General features: G+C 45.9%; 1 protein-coding gene across 3 annotated transcripts in view; it reads left to right on the top strand.

Annotated features, from left to right (window-relative positions):
- Positions 1-14,249, top strand: part of MAP6 (microtubule associated protein 6) — a 44,204-nt gene that overhangs the window by 24,609 nt on the left and 5,346 nt on the right. Inside the window, exons 2-4 of one of the 3 annotated variants that reach the window (XR_006165338.1) lie at positions 4,085-4,298; positions 6,178-12,813; positions 13,027-13,238. Coding sequence is in view for 1 of the 3 variants with exons in the window: in XM_042792746.1 (XP_042648680.1) it covers positions 4,085-4,298; positions 6,178-6,374 (411 nt within the window). In the remaining 2 variants the exon portion in view is untranslated. Of the gene's footprint in view, positions 1-4,084; positions 4,299-6,177; positions 13,239-14,249 lie in introns of all 3 variants that reach the window. The other 2 variants (XR_006165337.1, XM_042792746.1) reach the window with 2 other exon arrangements.

The raw sequence follows: 14,249 nt of genomic DNA, 5'->3' as shown, positions 1-14,249 counted from the left end.
TTGTCAGGTCTGTAGATGGCCAAACTCCCTTTTTATTCACTGGGAATTTTTCCTGTTGGACTTGACTTGCAAAAGGTCATCTAATGTCTCATATACTCCTTTTCGTTGAGTTTAATTTCGATTTCCATTTCAGGTCAGCACTGGGTTCCTGATTGATTCTAATTATTCTTTATAAGTCTGGAACTAGAGCTAGGCAGAAAATTAGGAGACATGTAATTTACTGCTATTTCAGTTCAACCCCTCTGTTTTCATGCCAAGGTAGCAATTCTTAAAAATTAAGAGCAATGAAAATCCCTTAGATAAAGAATTACAGAGCTGGAATAAGCTGTGCCTGTTGGGCATGTCCATACTGATGCTAGTCCATATTCATCCCTCATCCTTGCAGCATGAGCAAAGGCTTTTGCTCAGTTTTTAGGAGAGCTTTGAGGCTGAGCTCTTTTAGGATGGGGTCTAGCACTCTCCTGAAATACTTTCAGAGCTAATTTTGTGTGGAGTGGACTGTGGTGGTCCAGACACCACTATGGCCTGTTCTCAAAGCAGAGAAAAATAACATTTGCAGGGCTCATTTCAGATTACAGACAGAATTTGTAACTTTTGGGTGCCTTCCCCACAAATTGGCCTTGAGATGTTAAATAGTAATGAGGGAGATCTAAGAACTGCAGGGGCTTTCTCAAAACCAGGAGTTATTTTAGTATTACAGGAGCAACCGTTACGATACCTTAGAGAATGGATATTTTTACTATTTCCAGAATACCAAAAGGAATCAGCTTTTAAAGCAGCTGCTTTTCCTCGCACTTCTTTGTTGCATATAAGGAGTTTACAAATTTATAAAGCAGCATCTCTGAGTGACATAAATATCCCAGAGAATCAGGCCAGTTCCAAATAGCACAGTGTAGCTGCCCTGAGAGTGTTTGGACAACATGAGCTCATGGTGACATAGGACCATATCAGACAGATATTGGATGGAGAGCCACCAGACTTGGAAGGGGGATTTAGTTGACCTTCCTGAGACATCTCCCTCATTCCTACAATCAATAGAGACTCAGACCACAAGCAGGGCACCTGCCTTCTCTTTCGTACTTTGCATTACTAAATTCAATGTGTCTGGCACTCAGATATGGTGATCCAGGCTGTGAAGTTGCTAGCACATGCCTGCCTACATTTTTGGCCCAGGGTAATTAGTACTTTTCCAAGTGATTCTTGAGCTGAGTTCAGGAGCTGGCAAGTTCCAAGGGCAGTTCCCAACGGGCTGTCTTCCCTCACTGAAAAGGATTTAGAATAGAATCAGAGTGGTTTGCATTGGAAAGGAGCTTTCAAGGTCACCTAGTCCAACCCCCCTGCAATAAGCAGGGGCATCTTCAACCAGATCAGGTTGCCCAGAGCCCCATCCAGCCTGACCTTGAATGTTTCCAGCGATGGGGCATCTACCACCTCTCTGGGCAACCCGTTACTTCCAGATGTGCACTGAATCCGTGTGACAAACCTGGTTTATACAACTTTTTTGTCAACACTGTAAAATACTTCAAGATCAATAGCCTTCTATCCTCCACTTCCAGAGAAGATTGTGGCCAAGCTATTTCAGAGCTGGAGGGCATAGTGCATCAGCATCCATCCACCTAAGAATGGCTCTTGGTCTATCCTTTGCCTGCAAAGCCACGCTCATCTTGGGAGACACAGGGTAGTCAAGGGTCCTGTCACCCAGCACAGTGGAGCTGAGTACTCACAGAATTGTTACATCTGCATTAAGAGACCAGCAAAGCAAGGATGGAGAAGAGGAGAGGAATTTGTGCTCATTTTTAACGGTCAGATGAGATTGATTGTTGTATTAACAGCGCAGCTTTATTGAATGATCTCTTGCTTTAGCTTTTCAGCAGCCAGCCCATGGGAGTGCAGAAATGCATTCCCTGCCAGCCCACAGATAACATGAGGCTTTTTTTCTCCCTTTTCTCCATCTCATGTGTCTGCCTTGTCTACAGAGATCACAGGCTTTTCAGGGAGCAGCCCATCTCTTTCTGTACATTTGCATAATGCGGTGCATAATGAAGTTGCCAGGCACTATGGTAACAAATACAATCATGCTGCTTCAAAGCTCACCTCCATATAAGCCAGCATTTTATGAGCAGCGGAGTGAATAAATCCACATTTGTGTTCCATCTTTAAAGTCCAGCCACTGTGTGCACAGTCCTACAGCCTCCATCCTTTGTCTCTGGTTCTGTAGATGCAAACTGTGCTTAGGTTTACTGACTGACCTGCTGGTCCATGTGGGCTGGTTGTCCACATGGCATTAAAGTGAATGAGAAAATGAATTTTACCTGGCTTTCCCTTAGCTGAAGAGCACAGTTTGGATGTTCCTCCTCTGCCCACTTATAATTTTGAGGAAAGGTGTTGTGATTTTCACCTTTGAGATTTCTACCTCGGCCACAAATACTATAGAAAATAGCTAACGGGTTCAGGAGTTGCTAGGAAATAGTCTGAGTGGCAGGTAAACATGATCAGAAAGAATTAGTGCATTATTTTATTTCCCTTTGGAAAACCGTTGAAAATAGATAATCTACTTTGGAACAAAAGTGGATCCTAGGAAAAAGCCCCATATTGTCTGAGAAGTTTAGGATGAACTTTGAGTTTGTCAGTAATGTCTTCACATCTTTAATCGAGTTCTTTAAAGATCTTTCCTCTTCCTTTCTCTCAGCTCTTCATGCGGGAGGGATATTTTAACAATGGACTGAAGGGAAATATCTGTGGACAAATGGGTGACATTCACTGAACAGGGAAGAAGGGGACACAGATGAGCCCCTTTACGTATTGCTCATTCAGTGCAACAGTTTCATGAAGAATAGAATCATTCAAACAGTCAGTACCCCTGGCCTTTGGCAGTATTATCCAAACACAAGAAGGGCTGAATAGTAAAAGAGGGGGAAGGAAATTAAGAAATACCGGGGAAATAAAAAGTAGATGTAGGTAGAATCAACACTGAGAAAGGATGGAGAGTTGGAGATGGGATCTGGCTCATAGATTAAGATACCTACATTTAGGGGTGTATGCATGAGTGTCTTCATGTGTGCTAGATGTTTGTATTCCCATCAGTGGATATATAGTCAGTTAACAGAGCCCAAAGAGGCATTAAGCTCATCCTAAAGCAGTCACCCATCTGACATAGGGAAAGGCTCTCCAAGCTCCACTGATTCTGTTGGCCAGTCTGTATTGACTACCACAAGGACACAGTCACCCTGCAGATGTGGTGAGACCTTAACAAAGGTCTCTTAGGAGGAGAAACGCACCCACGAGACTGTTGCAACCAGTAGTTATCCTGGAAGAAAAAGGTTTTTTCTGTCTTTGCAGTGGGATTATTTGAATGGGAAATGTAGTACTGGGTGGGCAGGGAACCGCACTGATCCTGCATGTAGAGGGATCATTTATTACTGGTTCCTGAGGACAACAGATGAACTTCTGCAGCCTAGCCTCCCTGTCTAAGCAGGTCCTCTGATGACCAATGAAGTGTGCATGTCCATACTGAAGCTTTCCTGAACCTTTGGACTCAGTCCAACTGCTTATCTTCATAAAAGTAAAAGCTGGCTATCTCCATGAACATTTGTCGAATTTGATTGAAGCTCATTAAGATGTTCAGAGCTATTGTGGGAAGGGATTGATTGCCAGTACCCTCACACAGAGTTCATTTCCCTAATAAACCAGGCTGAAAACAAGTAACACAACCCAAAGGTGGTTGACTGGAACAGTGCAGGAGGGACAGGGTCGGCAACTTAGAGGTCCCATTGCCTCAGAGGTCCTGAAACTAAGACAAGGGCTTTGATTTCCATGGAAAATTTACCCCTTTGTGGAGGGCTTGTATCACCACCGTTAGGATAGCTCCTGGCTTTTATTGGAGTATTAAAGATCTAAACACTGTCTGGGACTATGAGCACAACTCCTTTAAGGTAGCAACAGTCTTGGGGTTTCTCCATCCCCATTCTCAGATCAATGGCAATTTTTAGAGAGACCTTGTTGAGCAGTGGGGGATTCCATTTCCACATTAACACTGCTCTCCTGTTGGTTTCATTCCTGAACCCTTTTCTTCTTTGATCTTCAGAAACGAGTTCAGGCCCTGGGTAGACATCAAGCCCGTGAAGGCTATAAAAGCAAAGGCCCAGTACAAGCCGCCAGAGGAGAAAATGACCCATGAAACCAGTTACAGCGCTCAATTCAAGGGGGAAACCAGTAAGCCTGCTCCAGCCGATAACAAATTCCTGGAGCGCAGAAGGATACGCACTCTCTACAGCGAACCCTACAAAGAACCACCAAAGGTGAGAAACGTGGCAGAAGGGACCCAGGGCCATCACTGCTCCTGGTGGGACATGTCCAACACAGTAAGGCTGGGCTAAACACTTCTTGCTGTCATTCCCCCTATGTGGCATCTTCATTTCCAACCAGTGGGTGCATCTGGGGATCCACCTTGGAGATGGTGGTAGATGAAAAACTGAATATGATTTGGCAATGTGTGCTCACAGCCCAGAACCCACCCATGCCCTGGGCTGCAGCCAGAGCAGGGGGGGCAGCAGGGCCAGGGAGGGGATTCTCCCCCTCTGCTCCGCTCTGGGGAGACCCCCCTGCAGTGCTGGGGCCAGCTCGGGGGCCTCCCAACAGCAGAAGGACACGGAGCTGCTCGAGCGGGGCCAGAGGAGGCCACGAAGATGCTGGGGGGGCTGGAGCAGCTCCCCTGGGAGGCCGGGCTGAGAGAGTTGGGGGGGTTCAGCCTGGAGAAGAGAAGGCTCCGGGGAGACCTTCAAGCGGCCTCCCAGGGCTTAAAGGGGGGACAGGAAAGGTGGGGAGGGACTCTGGGTCAGAGGGTGGGGGTGGGACGAGGGCTCATTGTTTTAAACTGAGAGAAGGGAGATTTAGGTGAGATCTAAGGCAGAAATTGTTCCCTGTGCAGGGGGTGAGGTGCTGGCCCAGGGTGCCCAGAGCAGCTGTGGCTGCCCCCTCCCTGGAAGGGTTCAAGGGCAGGTTGGACGGGGCTGGGAGCACCCTGGGCTGGGGGAAGGGGGCCCTGCCCGGGGCAGGGGGTGGCACTGGGTGGGCTTTAAGGTCCCTTGCCACCCAAATCGTTCTATGGGCTCTAGTACAGATTGATGCACTTTGGAGACAATAATGCCCTACATGAAACTGTAAAGAAGTGAGAGTAGGGCCCAGATGAAGAGGTTTTTGCATTGTCATTTCCCAGGTGATTATCTAGACAGCTTTCTCTTTCTCCTTCCAAAACTGTAGGCACCCCACATTACACTTCATCCCCAAAACAACACGGTAACAGCCAGATCTTCATCTACAATTAATTCAGATCACTCCACAGATTTTGACAGTAAGCACTTTCAGCTTTGATCAGATTGAGAAAAAGTGTCAAGAAGGGCCTGGGCTGAAATTTCTTCCAGCCTTATTTTCTAGGAGTAGTGGAGGATTTGCATATAAAAGGAGTTAGTCTGTCCTAAACCTAGGACCATTAGCCCTTCCCAAAGTTTATAAGTGCTTAGATTTTTGAGGTCTCAGAGGGATGGCAGGGCCAGCATGAAGGAGCTAAAGGCTTCTGTTCCTCTTTCATTTTGAAACTGTCCTCCCTATTTTGGGGGCTGTAGAAACAGGAGGATGCCAGAAACTTTTGTGGACTTTTCTCAGGTGCCAACTGGTGTCCTGCACCCCAGCTATCCCCAAGTAATTTTCTTCTATTACGGGACAAACAGACTGAGGAGTCATGTCCTGCAAGAAAGGTGGGGATTTATATCAGCCTCTTTGTCCTGAGCATCATTTCACTGCTTCAAATTCAGAGAGAGACAATTCCCTGTGGGCTGGCAAAGCCCCTCCTGAAGTCAGAGAAAGATGGAGGAATTGATAAAATGACTTATAATATTCCCTTTCCTATTTACCCTACTGTGTCCTGATCTGGATACAATGGTCTCTGCTGGCTTCAGGGGCAATGTGACTTCAGGGCATCAGCACCATGAAAGGAGTTGGCCATTTGAAACTCAGCATGCCCCCAGCTGCTCTCCTCCCTTTGTGGCAGGGCATAGCTGAGTAGATAAGTAACGTTCATGCCATTTCTGATCTAAATCCTGTTTTCCGCCTGTCCTTGTGTCTCTCTTTCTCTCTGTCTCCATCTCTGTGTTGTCGTTTTGCATGTCGCCCTCCATGCAGGTGGAAAAGCCTAGCGTAAAGCCTTCCAAACCAAAAAAGACCACAACAAGCCATAAACCCCTGAAAAAGGCCAAAGACAAGCAGATTGCATCTGGCCGGGCTGCCAAGAAAAAGAGCGCCGAGACCTCCAACACAGCAAAGCCAGAGGACAAGGAGAAAAGTAAAGAGATGAACAATAAACTGGCTGAGGCAAAAGAGTAAATGTCACTGCACTTTCCTTTCTTTCTTGTCTTTTTTTTTTCCTTTTCTTTATTTCTTTCTTTCTTCCTTCCTTCCTTCCTTCCTTCCTTCCTTTCTTTCTTTCTTCCCTTTTTTTTTTTTCCTTTGATTAAATAAAGGCCACAAAATTAATTAGAGGCTTCTAATCTGCTTTTTGTTCTGATTGTATTAGAAGCTTTTCTGTTTTATTTCCAAGGAGGATTAGGGAATCCTTGTTTCTGAGGTCAGGTTGTTCTGCTTTGCCTGCACAACACGGCTCTGCACAGAGTGAGGGATGTGGGAATGCACAAGCGGGGTCATAGGAGATGAAGGTGATGGATCAACCATGATTGACTCCAACAGCCTGACCCTTTCCTCAGGCTTGGTCCTTCAACACTTTGATGGTGTGGAATGCCTGTTGAGCCATGGAGGGGCTGTACTCTCATCCCATGAGGCCCTTCTGGGGTTGGCCATTGTTTGGTTGTCTCCCACTGGTGTCAGCAGGTGAAAGGTTTTGGAGGCAGAGAGGATCAGAGGTTCATTCACGGTGCCATGGATCTGCTGTAAATCCACTAGAATCAGTGGTGTGGCCAAGAGTGATTTCCCCTGGTGACACTGGTGGGACTTTTGCTCCAAGAAGCAACAGAGAAGGAGACCCCGTACAAATAAAGGGCCAAATATTTCCCCAGGGTAGCTGGTGGATAGTTCTAGCTGCATCAGGGCAGCTTCACCCATCAACACCACTCAAAAGACTTGATTTAAAAGAAAAAAAAAAGGAGTGAGGGAGGGCACAGAGAGCAGTGAAGACTTCCCAAGCATGTGGCAGGTCAGACTAGGTTATCAGCAGGCTGTTCTTCCCTATTGTTTTCCCTAGGTTATGGATCTTTTTAGTTATTCCTGGTTTGTTTTGAATCTTGGTCTGCTTTCTTCACTTCTGGGGTGCCAGTAGACAGAGCTAGATTTCAGAAAGAGGTTTAGTTTGCAGATGTGGCCTTCCAAGGAGTAAAAAGAAATGTCACCAAGGTTGTCTAGAGCTGTCAGTCCCCACTGTTCTGACTCTACCAGCTGTTGGAGTTCATGTTGGCTCATAAGCATCCTCAGAGGGCCATAAACCAGTTGCTGGGATCCGCAGACTCCCTCCAGGCAAAATCTCAGAGTTTCAATCTTATTTACTGTGCTCTTACTCTAGGAAATCCCCATGCCCAGCAAGACCAGTTTGGAAGCTGTAAATTCAGCGGGACCATTTGTCAGCAAGTATGAACTAGCCCAACAGATTGGGGATGCATACCCCAAAATTTGGGTCGCTGAGTCAATGAGATCTGGGAGAGGTACAATCCAAATCCAAATTTACATGCCTAACTCCTGGATTTGGTCCTAAATATGTAAGGATTAATCTTGATCCCACCAAACCGAGCTGTTAAACGCTCCTGTAGCGGAGTAGCTGCAAGTCAAGATGCAGGGTTCTTTAATTTTGCAGCTCAATATTTCTATCCTAACGTGCAGTCCAGCTTGAAACTTTCAGAGAACAGACAATTGGGAAGAACGAAGAGATGGGAAGTAGGGTAGGGAGGTGGTATAAGAGGAGAGTATCAGAACTGTTGATGTAAAGGTGTTCGAATGAGGAGAGTCTTGCTGCTAGGATATTTTAGAGATGTGAAACTATCTAACAGAAAAAGGGATGGGCTGGGAGGGCGAGAAGTCCTGGTTTTGGGATCTCACCCCATTAGAATTGGGTCTTTTGGAAACATAAATGAGTGGTGGGCTACAAGGCTGAGAGAAAGTTTCCAAAGAGGAAGAAAGCTCTGTGGTATACAGACAGTGACATTTGCTGGCCTTAGTAATGAATAAATGCCAAGTTCAGTGTATTGTGTGATGTGTCCTGTTTGCCTTGCGCTAACAGCCTAAACCTTTGAGTATCAGTAAGTGTAGTGTTCTGAATTCAGTGGTGTATTTCCAAGCTTAGCTGTGTTAGAACTGTGTGCTATGAGCTAGTCAGGTTGTGTATGTGGAAAATATATATTCATATATAGAAATATATATATTTAAACCTCCGCTGTTTAGGAGGAAACCAGGGAAATCCTCCAGGAAGTAAAACTGTGGAAATCTTTGCGAATGTAGTGCATTTTTTGATGTGCATGCTCCATGGAGACGCTGACCTGTCCATATTGACCATTGCTTTCCTGAGTGCTCAGAAGCCTTTGCAGCACTGCTCAAGTGCAAAGCTCAGCTCTGTCTCCAGAGCAGCTTGGCGAAAAGCTTGTGTTCAGCTGGTTGGAGAGGAGTGCTGCTCGCAGCTCTTCCCACCCCGTCGCACAAGGGACAACTGGCCAGAGAAACCCGAGTTTCCAAGACTTGGTGTGATTCCTTGGCATTTAGATGCTTCATGCATCTTCACACTCCTCAGTAACGTCCTTTCCTATCGCAGGATGTAGCAACAGCCGTGAAGATGATGTGTGACAGCAGGCAGAACATGTCAGGAAGGCACGTAGATAGTTACCAATAGCCCAACACACCGATCTCACTGTACATAGGGAAAGACCATGCCAAACAATTCTCCCTATTATTTTTTGGCCCTAAGTTTCACATTGAAAGAGACACCACACTTGCCACCATTTCACCTTGAATTCAATGGGAATTTAGCCTTTGACAAAGGGTGCCAAAATTTTGCCCAAGGAACATCACTAAGATGCTCAGACCATGGTCTAAGTATCTCCATGATTCTGGATCAACTGATCACCATCCAGGGCTTCAGGATTGCTTCTTCTCAGTGAAGAGCATCCATCTTTTGGATGAAACATGCACAGTGTTTGGATGAAACATGTTTGGATGAAACATGCGCAGTGAGTGGCCAGAAAATGGCCTTATGTTCCCTTAATACATGAAGATTTTGGTGGCATCTAACTACAAAGCTAGGTATGAGGGGCTAGCCAGTGGTCTAAACTCCCTTTCTAGTGAAGGAACTTTCCAAGGGCCATTGAGCTACCTATTTTGGACACCTGTCTTTGGGTGGGATGAATGATCCTTGGAAGGTTTCAATCTTTGCAGAAAGAGCTTGGGAGACTGGTATGACCTGGGGACCTCCCTCTCAGACAGCGACAAAATAGGCATATAAATCCTGGCCTTTGCTCCATGTGCATCAGGTCCTCAGCATACATCCAAGCATGCAATTTAGCATTGCATTGAATGCCAGGAACTGCAGCAGAGTCATGGCTCAGGGTGAAATCCTGCATTGCTCTACCTACCACAGACTTTATGCCCATCCAACCCACTCAGGTTTATCAGAAAGGAGACCAAACCTCTGCCGTTTCAAGTTCACTTTGGACTCTGATCTTGTCAATCCCACTGGGAAAGAGTGCTCTGCTTTTCTGTGTTTCGAGCTACCACAATGCTGATTCTGTTTCACTGCCAATTTGTAGTATGTTTTGCTTTCCTTGTTAAAAAAAAAAAAAAAAAAAAAAAAAAGAAATGTTTTGCTTTTTACCCTGTGAAATTTCCTATGCTGTCTATTGCTTGCTTTCTCATTTTCACTGTATTGTACTGTTACTCCTTTCTGCAAAATGGTGCTAATTGCTGACTGAGCTCCTGTTTTCTGACTGCTTTGCACACCGATCACCTGCTTCTTCATTTGCAATGCGTCCGGTGTAAAAACATGGCTCCCATGAATTCCACAAACTCTTGCCTCTTGGAGGCAGATAGGAAGTGTCTAATTACTATTTTGTGGCCTGGGTTTGGTTGCATATCACAAATTGTCTCTTGTAATGTGTGAAGCACACCTTCTCTTGGTGCTTTTTCATTCTTGCTGTTCTACTGAGAATGACACACACACACACACACACAAACACACACACATATTAATGTATAGCCAATTGATTGTGACGTGCTTGTGATCTTTGCTTGCTCAAAGGGTTTTTTTTCCAATGATAAATAAATGCTAAAGACGAATATCACCTCCTTGATCTTGTTTTCTCGATAAGAAGCACAATTGAGTGAAAGAAACACCCTTCCAACCGTAATCAGATTTGTGTTGCTTAGAGCCACCACTTCCATGCCTGCCGCAGGGACAACTTAAGCTGTCACAGTCTGAGTCCCTTTAGATGGCCGCTAACCTCAGACTAGCCTGACGTGAGAGATAAGCGTTTGCAAATGTGAAGATGGACAGTGAAGTCATGTGGACGGAGCAGGTAGTTTGCTTTTATTTTCTATGTATACGGCGTCTTGAGCAGCGAGTTCGTGCGGTGAGTGCCCTGCATGCAAGCTGCTGCTGCGCCTTGCTCGTGTCCACGTTGTGCTGGATGAGGGAGCAGAAACTGAGCCCCACCGAGAGCCAGAGGGAGGGGAGGTAATGTGGATGAGGTCGCTTAATTACACACCCTTTTCCAACTGCCTACAGCTTTTGCTTTGGCTCAAAACCAGCTGAAAGGCCCATGAGAGGGGTCAAGGGAGTGTAAATCCTCATGGAAAGGAGGTGGCAAATTCTTGGGGTGAGCACTTTCAGCATGCTGCAAAGGTAGCCACCGTTGAGCAGGCACTTGGCAGTGTCTGTGGAAGTGCAAAGCACTGATTTTATATTAATGAAAGTGTTGGCTGTCTGGAGAAAATGATGGTTGAGAAAAAAGCAGGGCTGAGGGCACAATTTTATTTTAAATGGTGAACCCTAATCTTAGCTTCATCTCTTTTTTTTCTTTTAATTAACCTGTAAGATCCTACCTGCAATTTTGATTTTTAATCACATTTTCTCCTTCAATGGATATTCCAATAACATCCCCACCAACTTGGGGAAAATTGTCTGCATTGGAGTTGTGTTTTGAAATCTCTCCTCCAACATACATCTTCTGATTTCCATGGAGCACCAACCCTTTTCTACCTTGCCGTTTCTGGGTGCTATTTCTCATCCCTGCTTGGTTTACAAATCACTTTCTGAATTTATTCCATCTGTGACTACATGCTAATAACAGTGCTGCTTTCTGATGACCTGCTGTATCACCCTGCCTTCCCTCTCCCTTCCCCACCAGCTTCATCCATTCATCAATCACACATAACTATGTGACCTTTAAAGTGTTTCAGCTGAGCTGTAGGTCTGGGGATTTATTATTCCACCTCTCCACAGCTGGTGTTGGAAAAAAATGTTCATTGTTAAGTGATTGGTTGTTGATGAGGCTTATCTGTGACAACCCATGTTGGCTAACAAAATGGCTCTCCCATGACAAAAAGGCACAGGGTCTTTTCCATGCTGAAGCATGGATGGATAATCCATCTGGTCCCACCCAGCTGCCCACACTCAGTATTGGAAAACATGCCTTTGCTTCCCAGTTGCTCTCTCAACTTGCTCAGCACTGCAAAGCCTAAACACCCAAAGGGGCAGGGTGCATTTCTAAGAGACAATAGAACCTACTGAGCTGATGACAGGCATGGGCACCTGGGCTCCCTGGTCTTTAACCATCCCTGTCTGATCCCGGCTGCTACTGACTCACTCCTTAATCTTTGCCAAGTCATTAGTGACTGGCACTGCTCACCTATTTCCAAGAACTGTTGTGAGAATGATGTTTGAGCAAAGCATTGGAGGTGGGTTACTAAAAATGAAATACTTTGTCTTATAAGGGCATTCAGTGTGGAGGCACTGGCTGGAGTAAAGGTAGTCCTAATTGTCAGCATCGGTGTCTGGTGAGGGGACAAGGAGGGGAGAGAAAATATTGGCATGTTGAATTTAAAGAGTCAAGTCTGCACTCTTAATAATGAAGCATCTGAGGGAGGCTTTGCAGAGATGTTGCTTTGAATGCACAGTGTGTGTGCAGCCCCATGAGGGGTGGCCAGGATGTTTCCAATCGTAATCAGTTGCTTTCAAATATATCATGTGCTGAGGGCTTCAGCAGACACCCCTGGAGACTTGTGCATGGGTAGATGCAGAGGTTCCTGCCTGATGCTCCCCATCCCTCCATCCCATTCCTTGTATTAGATGGAAGCTTAAGTGCCTTGAGCACAGGACTGAGATTTACCAATTTTGCCACTTCCAAATCTCTGATCTTCCTTTGAAAATTTCAGTTATCATTATTACAGCCCTGACTGGTAAAGCAAGGTCTAAGGATAAGTATGGATATTTTGTGAGCTGACATGTCAGCCCTTCCATGAATCTAGTCTCTTGCATTACAACATCCTTTGGATTTAGGGTTTTATTTAGAGTTGTGTCAGTGCCGGGGAGAAAGGGACTTTTTAAGAAGATGTCTCTGTCATAGCTGGTACCTTCCAACATCCAAGGAATAACCACCAACCCCCAACAGCATCAAATAAAGAAGAGGAGCTGTACCGGAAGAAGAAGCTCCCTAGTATGAATGTGATGACATGGCCATGTTCAACACTAAGAACAGCGTCTTTTGCACAGTTGGAAAATACTCTGATGTTCAGACATAGGCTTCAGCTCTCCCTGTTTCCAGCAGTATCATGGTAAGTTTGATCCAATTGGGGATTTGACAGCCTGTTCCATTTACCCTTATTCACATGAGCTTTCTGGGTTGGGAGCAATTCCACTAATGCTGCTGGGTCTATTCACAAGCTCAGAGGTCTGTGATGAGGGGTAACACATCTCTGAGTACTTCAGGACTAGTGTTTTATCATGAACTATGCATTGCTTGTAAACAGGCTTAATTTCTGTTGCAGGGTGCCTTGGAAACAGCTCCCTAATCATGACTGTCATGTGGAAGAGTTGTGAGCCCAAGGACAAAAGAAAATCCTGCTAATGGATTGAAGGCATCTTTATGCTTTCTAAAACGCCAGCTTTCCTTGCAGGGAGTCTGCTCCACGGAAAACAACAGCAAGGACCAGCCGCCAGAAAAATAATGGATGAAGAGTAGTGACAGATCTTGCAATATGTGAGAGCTCTGAGGAATAATAACTGTTCCTTCAATGCCAGCAGTGCAGTGATGTGAGAGATGGAAAGGGAGAAACATTTTTGAAACCCCCTCATTGTCATCTCCCCACTTCCCACCCCACCCTAGCCTGGGATATGCAGCAACCTCAGGCCCCTGAGCAAAGCTGGGTCTTCCCTTCTCTCCTTGGAGAGCCAGAGACCTGCATACCCTGCCTGGCTCTGAGAGAGCTCTGGGGAAGGCTGGGTCACAGCAGAGGGTGAGGAGCACCCTGTGTGGCATGTGGTGGAGGAGATCTCACCACACAATGGCTGTGGCAGATGGGTCTGTCCTCATCAGTTAAACAGCACCCAGGAGCACTTGATGGAGCCAGTACCTGAGGGTCAAGATAGGGAAACGTTGAGAGTAGTCCCTGGTCATTGGACTGACCTGCCCCTTAGCCTGGTTCAGGATTTAGTACCCAACTGAGGATCAGTTCAGCTGCAGGCACCTTGTTGGGAGCCCAGAGATTTTTGAGCAGGGACACGAGCCATCAAGGCACCTTTAATTTAATGAAAGAGATAGTGCTTTGGAGTCACAGGGCAGCGGACATCCTTGCCCCCGTTACCCCTGCCCCCTCCTCTCTCCCCAAGTCTCACTGCTGATCAGACTTTTCTGTCCCTGTTGGCTCCTTCCCATGCAGTCTTCAGTGCCCTCACTACCCCATCAGACCCCATCTGCCCACCATGCTGCTATTCCTTCTTACCTTCAAAATCATTTTCCGTCACCTTCCCCACCAGCTTTTCCATGTGTATCACAGCTGCTTCTTCAACACTTTGCTTTCCCCCACTTCTCCCCCTTCAACACTTTTCCACTCCACATCATCCTAAACACCCAGCTCTACCAAGGACCTTCTCCTTCCTATCCTCCCCAAGTTACTGTCTCATGTCCTGTCTCTCTTGGACTGTAAGCCTTTTTCTTTGCCTGTACTGTGAGATAACACTCACTGTGTAGAATAAACAATACCTCACCCAA

This window comes from Tyto alba, unplaced genomic scaffold (genome assembly GCF_018691265.1).
Source record: "Tyto alba isolate M040663 unplaced genomic scaffold, T.alba_DEE_v4.0 Super-Scaffold_2, whole genome shotgun sequence".
Lineage (NCBI taxonomy): Eukaryota > Metazoa > Chordata > Aves > Strigiformes > Tytonidae > Tyto > Tyto alba.
The sequence above is the reverse complement of the archived record's forward strand: the minus strand, read 5'-3'. Positions and strand labels throughout refer to the sequence as shown.